Source organism: Poecilia mexicana, unplaced genomic scaffold (genome assembly GCF_051168715.1).
Source record: "Poecilia mexicana isolate PSO_F unplaced genomic scaffold, ASM5116871v1 scaffold_4, whole genome shotgun sequence".
Lineage (NCBI taxonomy): Eukaryota > Metazoa > Chordata > Actinopteri > Cyprinodontiformes > Poeciliidae > Poecilia > Poecilia mexicana.
Window position 1 is genome coordinate 28,752,070 of NW_028263373.1, and position 7,602 is coordinate 28,759,671.

At 41.4% G+C, this 7,602-nt stretch overlaps 1 protein-coding gene across 1 annotated transcript; it reads right to left on the minus strand.

Annotated features, from left to right (window-relative positions):
* On the minus strand, positions 1-7,392 carry slc34a2b (solute carrier family 34 member 2b). Its single transcript, XM_014992938.2, has 13 exons — positions 6,534-7,392; positions 5,377-5,424; positions 5,155-5,286; positions 4,935-5,063; positions 4,642-4,785; positions 3,449-3,560; positions 3,172-3,367; positions 2,998-3,090; positions 2,650-2,761; positions 2,036-2,203; positions 1,656-1,772; positions 1,450-1,574; positions 1-1,013 (listed from the first exon to the last, which is right to left on the minus strand). The coding sequence occupies exons 2-13, from the start codon at positions 5,420-5,422 to the stop codon at positions 465-467; spliced, it is 1,923 nt and encodes a 640-aa protein (XP_014848424.2). The 5' UTR covers positions 5,423-5,424; positions 6,534-7,392; the 3' UTR covers positions 1-464.
* Positions 7,393-7,602: the final 210 nt, after the last annotated feature.

The following is a 7,602-nucleotide window of genomic DNA, read 5'->3' on the forward strand; positions in this document are numbered from 1 at the left end:
TTCAAAAGACGACAAAGTAGTACTTTAAAAATAGAAATTTTTTAAATATACAAATATTACACAGCTTTAAATACTGAGTGTTAGCATAGGCAAATAATAATAAATTTAAAATGCTACATTGGAATCCAAAATGTTCAGATGTGAAAATAATTTCAAATATAATAAAAAAAAGCTTGTATTCACAGAAACCTATATATGAACTTATAGAAGACAGGTATTATGTACAATGATTTTGGAAATATTAAATAAACATCAGACGGCCCAACACAGCAGACCTGTTGAGAGCATGTGTGACAGTTTTGTCCGTAGTCTCCATGGCGACAGGCAGTGTATATTACAGTTTGTCATTGGATAATCAACACCTTACCACAACCTGAGAAGGAATGAACAATTAAGAAATGTGTCACGAGAATACAGTTGCATTAAATATTGCACCGGCTCACAAGAAAACCCCCCCGACGAAATTAAAACTGCGTCGCTCTCTCGTGCTCCATCTTTTCTTCGTCTCTGGACATGGCGGGGTTGTCGTACATTGCCAGGCTCTTCCTGCTGGCCCTGGAGATCCTCTCCGCCTCTTCATCCTTTCGGCAGCAGCTGCTGCACTTGCAGCAGCAGCAGCAGTATTTGCTGCAGAAGAACATGGAGGTCGTCACCACTTTGTCCCATGGCGCCATGGAGTGCAGGGGCAGGGGCAGGAAGTCCCAGCTGCGGAGAACCTTGGGTAAGAAGCGGGGGCATCGCGACTGCATCACGTTGATGACAATCACGAATATGACAAGGGCCGCGAAGGGCACACCGACGCCGACCAGGTACTGCCAGCCGGCTACGGACAGTCCAAACACGGTCAGGGGGAACACCAAGAAGCACAGGATGAGGTAGAGAGCTGCAAACCAGCGGTATTTGGCAGTTCTGTTCCCCAGGCCTCTGGCTAATCTGATGGGCACCCGCATGAAGGGGATCGGATACCACAGGATTATCCCCATGATGTTGAAGAAGAAGTGGCAAAGAGCAATCTAGGCAAGAGAACGCACAAATTACATACATTCGTTAACAAATAAACGATGTTAAGCACAAGATAAGTGTGAGAAGCTGATCAGAAGGGCAGTATTGTGCGTTTTCCAGCCACACGGTGCCATTTTAAAGCACAATCAAGTAACTGTTACCTTCAGTTGTATTAAAAATGCTAGCCAGAATGGATGGGTAGAAATGCCATTACTTTTGCTGCAATATTTTGATGGTTTTTTTACACAGGCATTTCACTCTCAATGTTGTGGTCATTTCTAGAAATAATAAATACTCTATGATCAAGCACTCTTTATCTTTCTCCTATCTTTAGGTGTGATCATATTTATCATTGATCACTCTGGTAAATTTGCCTTGCCAGTCACAATAAAATTAAGCATAAACCAACATGACATCACTGTTGTTGGAGCACCGCAGCCAGCATACCTGCAGCGAGCTGCCTAGCTTGTCTCCAGTGCTAGCCATTGCGGCCAGTATAGCAGTTGTTGTTGTGCCAATGTTTGATCCCAGGGTCAGCGGGTAAGCTCTCTCAAGGGAAATGACACCAATACCTGGCAAATGAAGATAGACAAGATTTAAGTTAGGATGTAAAATTAAACAAAAAGAATTTAAGTGGATTCGAGGCGACTTACCAACAAGAGGTGTTATAGCCGATGTGAAGACGGAGCTACTCTGAACAATGAAGGTCATCCCTGCTCCCACCAAAATTGCAATGTAGCCAGTAACCCAACCGAAGGGGAAGGGAAAGTCTGAAACAGAATGACAAGTTTGGATCTAATGAGCTGGTAGCGTATGATTATTAGCACCAAAAAGAAAAGTACTTTGGAAAAGCAGAATCTGTGCCTGAGCTCTCTGAGCGACGCTCCAGTACCGTCGGACCTGGAGTCCAGCTAGGAGCAACAGGAGGGCTATGCCTGTGCTGCTCATCAAGCATCACCACCACGACACAGGTGTGCTGACTATCAAACAGGCTTCACAAAGCATGCGAATGTGTGGCGCTTAATGTCTGTACCTGTGTTGAGCACTTTCTTGATGACCACAGCCACCTGTCCTTTGAGCATAGAGTTGAGCAGCTTGACAATGAGGATGAGGCAGGTGCAGAGGACGAGCAGAGAGAGGGCCAGCAGAATCAGGCCTATGGCGAGGTCTGGCAAATCAACATAGGCGAAGATGTGCTTGCCTGCAAAGAAGTGTCCACATTTACAATGAGCTACCTCACTGTAAACTCTCTTAAACATTTCAAGTTTTTGAGACGACTGGAACTGCATATTGTGCAAGAGAAAGCAGTAAAAATGAAGCACACAAAACCAAACAAGTGATTTACTTTAAGCGTGAGCAGAATACTTTGAGTAAGTGATCCATGTAATGGACTTGTGCAAGAGAAAGGCTGCATGAAAAGACTTATTCAGAAAGATAGATACTGAAGCCGGGGCATAAACCGAGCCACTGCAGCATCTCAAAGGTTGGCATTGTTCAGACATCAGAGGAGCCTTTTTTTGGCCAAATAGCCCGTTTACGTTTCACTGAGCTTTGGTGGATCAGATTGTCCTGATTTCTTTGTAGTAGTTCCTCAACCAACCCCCCAAAAAAGAAGGAAATAAAAAAAAACATTCAGGGAGGCATTACATCTCTCAATGTTGTTGGTATATGTCTGGTTCATCTCTGTCCAGATCTTGTCTCCCTCCATCCAACAGACTTGACCTTCCGGGCACTTCTCCACAGTGGTATTCCAGAAAGTCTGAGACATGTCCAAAAAAAGGAGGGAACACAGTAAGCAATCCAGCAGCAGACAATCATCTTCCTGTTATAGCAAACAACTGCCTTTTAAAGAACATGACCTCACACAATGGAATCACTGTGGTCACAGATTGGGAAGAACAATATCAGTGATTTAGAAACTCTATTATCCTTCCAAGACTCTATTTTTATCGACTGATTTGTCTTCATGTGATGCAGCAATTGTTGATTTCTTACCACGTTTGATTCTGTCTTGCACCATCTTTTGACCAGAGTTTTGTTCGTAACATCTTTGCCAGTTGCGATCTCTTCGATCACCTTTTTGTCCAGCTGAGAGGACAAGGAAGTGTTTCATTTGCCCGAATCTTTAGCAGTAAATCCAAGCCCTCCCATTTCGACTCATTTTGTCACCTTGATGATGGAGCTGGTGAGGGGGTCCGTGATGACCTTCAGCAACTCGGGCGCGTCCTCTCCGGACTCGATGTTGAAGGACTTGATCAGGAGGTCGGTGAGTTTGAAGAGGACGCCCGTCGCTGCTTCCAAAGGCAGGAGGATTAGCACCGACAGCCAATTGAAGAAGTCGTGGACGGTGGCGCCAGCGAACGCCCTAAAGGTAAAGAAAACAACGCAATAAACACTTTGCTGGAGGTCACCCTTTGTATTTTATTACTTCCTGGTTCCTGTTTACCTGCGGAACTCATTTCGGTCTCCAGCTTGCATCACAGCCACGATGGTGTTGGTGACCGACGTGCCGATGTTGGCCCCCATGATGATCGGTACTGCAGATTTCACGTCCAGCACTGAACAAAAGCAGAAGCATTAATTGATGGGTATCGATAATGCCGCTGTCATGCTTGCATTTACCGTTGGCCCAAGTTAAAAATTAGGCCAACGTACCTTGAGTTTTCAGTCTCAAGGTACGTCGTAATCAATCATGTAGGAACGGCAAATACTGACATCAGTTTTTGAACCACTACTGACAATAACTTTTTAACGATATTGTAAGTTATTACATTATTGACTGACTGTTGTATTTTTGGCATAAACTTTCAGCATGCTTCCATATTGATGTTGAGCTCCAGTGTCTTTCAGGTCGGAAAGCCATTCTTAGCCTAATCTGTAGGATAAGGATAAGAGATTTTCTAACATAGAGATTTTTCTCTATGATTTCTCTATGATTTCTCATAGATTTTCTAACAGATTATTATGGAGCTAGGCCAAAAATACTAATATCACATCCAATAAGGAAATAAAAACCAAAGGAATACTTTTTGGCTTAGCTGTGGTTTGATAAATAAGTTCAATGTTCTGAGATTCAGAAGCAGGATCATGTGACCTACAAGTGTTTTCAGTGCTAACATGTTACCAAAAGGTTTTGTTCATAAAAAAACCAATCAAGTAATAATTTATAACACTACTTCATAATTGTTATTTTCCTCACTGGGCTTTTCCAATTTAAATCAGTCAGTTTGGCCCTTATTATGCTATTTGCAAAGTTGACAAAGTTACGGTTTCAAAGCTATTTAAGTTTTCCACTTTCCAGTCCTTTTCATGAGATGTCTGAGAAAGTGAAATTAATAATGGAATATTTCTGAGGCTGTGTGAAATATGCAGCAACACAGCGTTCGTTGGTCCTCTACTACTTGTTGCTTCACACAAACGAGAAAATTTTTTTTTTTAAATGTGGATGTTTAGAAATATTTATGGTGGTCCAAAACCAAAATTACAACCTAAAGTGTTACACAGCTGACAGAGGAGTCTACCTGTCCAGACAGCCTGACTGACATCAGCCCAGTATCACTTTATTAAAGAGAAAAGGCATTTTAGCTCAACATTGTCATTCAGTGAGACCGTCATAGCGACGGTCCTTGTCTTACTTACATCCAGAAGACACCATGCTGACCACAATGGATGAGGAGGTGCTGGAGCTTTGCACCAGCACTGTGACTAACACCCCGATCACCAGCCCAGCCACAGGGTTGGATAACACAGCGCTGTCCTTGAAGATGTCCCCAGCTGCTCTGCCTGTAAATACACAAACATCAAGGTTCAATAGGGAAGTACTTCATAGGCTACACACCACGAAAGTACCCTATTGTCTAATATAGAGCATAAATGTGCAAAGACGGAACACAATGAGTCATAGTGACCCACGGCAATAATTTGGTTTTCACCTCCGACTAGCTGGAAAGCAGAGCTGAGAACATCCAGCGAGCAAATAAACAGGTAGAGTAATCCGAGCAGCAGAATCAGCTTCACGATGGCAGTCAGCACTCTCATTATCTTCCCTCGTGTATCCAGCTCTGTGCGGCAGGAAAGAAAAACAAAGCAAAACACTGAGTCAGAGTCAGCTTTTAGAAGAAGGAATGGGATAAGAATGGTGAGCTGCCTCACCTGACCACTTGATCCCGGTGTCTTTGAGTGCTGGGAGATCCCAGGGATCTTCCTCAGGAGGCTCATCATTCTCCAGGTCCAAGCTGGAGTAAGGTGGTGGCATTTCCTTATCTTTACCCTTAGACTTGTCACCTAATGAAAGACAAGCAGAGGGATTGGAAAACACAGGTGTTAATGACAGCTTGGAAGACTTCAGGCGTATCCAAAAAAAAAAGAGCCTACTCATGGTGGAGGACGAGTCGTTCCCCTCTTGTGGTCTCGGTGCCATGACTGTTGAAGAAATGACGAGAAGTTAACAGAATGAAGTCGAAGGAATGGATTTAAAAGAAACACAAAGCAGACCTGATATGACCGGGATTTTGGTCATCACATTCATTATTAATGCTACGCTACAGAGCGATATGAAAACTTGTTGAGCTGGCAGCGGTTGTTTTGTGAAACATGAAAAAATCCAGACGAGGTGATTTTGTCATTTCCACAAGTTGTTTTTCATGCTGTTTTTAATGTTATGATATGAACTACCACCGTTAGCCAGGTGTCCACTATTAGATGCACTCATGGTTTTATCTGAAAAAATCTAAATTTAAAGTTATATGAAAAATTTTAGGGGAAATGTTACAATACTGCTTTTCCAATAGCACTGCTGATCTTTGACTTTCTAATTCAGATTTTGACTCATTTTTATTATGAATCGGGAAGATTTTAATAGAAACCTCTTCCACCAGAAACACAGTTTTATATTTTAAGTGAAAAGATATTTGTACTAAAGTCTCTAATGTTGTCTAAATACCATCAAAACTTGCTGGTGCTTATCTCAGTCCATTTTCTAAATAAAATCAATTCTTCAATATTTTTCTGGAGTAAAGAAGGACAATCTGTTCACATAAAAAGTAATCTGTCATCAGTCAGTGATTTAAAAAAGAAAGAAATACCAATTTCTACTGAAACATTTTATTAATAGGGATGATCGACATTGCTTTGGTGTTGGTTGTCACAAAGTTGAGTTTCCTTAATGGTTAATTATTACGTTTAACTATAATTAATCGGCAAAAATTTAAATAAAAATAAATCAGTAACTTGTATTTTGATTTAACCTTATACATCGTTAAAGAAGAATGATTCAGTTATGACCAATTCAAGAGTAAAAAGCGTGACAACTTCAGGAGTATGAGATACAAAAGGCTCTTTATGTTGTAACAGGCCAGATTAAAAACCAAAAAACAATCATAATCATCGTCAAAGAAATAACCTCGCATTTTAAAACGCAGGTGCATCTCTTAAGCTCAGAATCGTAAATAAGGAAGTTTCCTTTTCTAAACGTCTTAACCCCGTTTCGTTTCGGTGTCTTTAAGCGTTAAGAAACGGGACAGTGTACTCACCTGCAGAGGAGCGCCTGTGTGTGTGGAGTCGCCGTGTTCACCTGGGTTACCTGACGCTTTGCTCCCAGGCGCCGCGCCGCTTTTATAGAGCCAGCTGCGGCGCGCGCGCCCGCCGCGCTCGGTTCAAAGGTCGCGCACCTCGGGCCAGAGTACAAGCACTTTGCGCAGCAGCAGCGGCGCCTGGCTGATAACAGAGCCAATAATCTGATTAATAATAGTTACTCACTTCGCTGACACTGACACTGCGTGCTGACAAAACGACGCGAGGGACTTGCTTTGAATCATCTTCCATTAAAATGACCTTCATAGAATACCTTTCTGCCTCTTAATAAGGCCAAAAAAATACTAACACGAAGCAGTTATAAATGTTTAGTGTGGCTTGGAAACGTTTGGAGCCTCAGGTGGTGTCATAAAGGCAGCTGCCCTCTGGTTGCTGGAAAAGGAACTATTTTCAACACTTAAAGTTGAGAGAAACCCTACTTGCTGAGTTCCCTGCAGTGATTTCGCTTATAAAACAATTACTTTTCATTATACATGTTTTATTTCTAAGCAAGCGTGCGGTCAAGATACTGCCTTAAAGATTTCCTCAAATTTTATTTTTCTGTCACACTTACAAGTTTTCAACAAATAACAACAATAATAAGAAGACAGAAAAACTGATTAAATGCAATCATTTTTTAATTTTGGTTTTATTTATTGAGCAAAAAAAAAGAAAGAAAGAAAAAAAAAGCTATCCAAACCAGTGTGGCTCTATGTGAAAATGTAATCCACCACCTTGTTAAATAAAATGTATAATTAACCACGCGTTTTGGGTAGCTGGGAATAAAGACAGCAGTGGAACGGAACCTTTCTAAAAAAAACATGAAGCTGGCTTAATGATCTCAAAAGCGACATATCATTTGCCCGATTTGGAGAAAATGAAAGAACAGATGAGAAATACTGTAAGTAAGTATTTCTCATTTACAGTATTTTTTTTTCCTTTCCTTTGGTTTGTTATTTTGTTTGTATTTCCTTTTAACTCATGAAAAGCACTTTGAATTGCCTTGTTGCTGAAAATGTGCTATGTAAA

Excerpts from the sequence above, each read along its gene's own strand:
- slc34a2b (XM_014992938.2), bottom strand. The coding sequence starts at position 5,422 with ATGGCACCGAGACCACAAGAGGGGAACGACTCGTCCTCCACCATGA. Across the intron at positions 3,091-3,171 it reads TCACCAGCTCCATCATCAAG|CTGGACAAAAAGGTGATCGA; the intron begins GTGACAAAATGA and ends TTGTCCTCTCAG. Across the intron at positions 2,762-2,997 it reads GCAAGACAGAATCAAACGTG|ACTTTCTGGAATACCACTGT; the intron begins GTAAGAAATCAA and ends GACATGTCTCAG.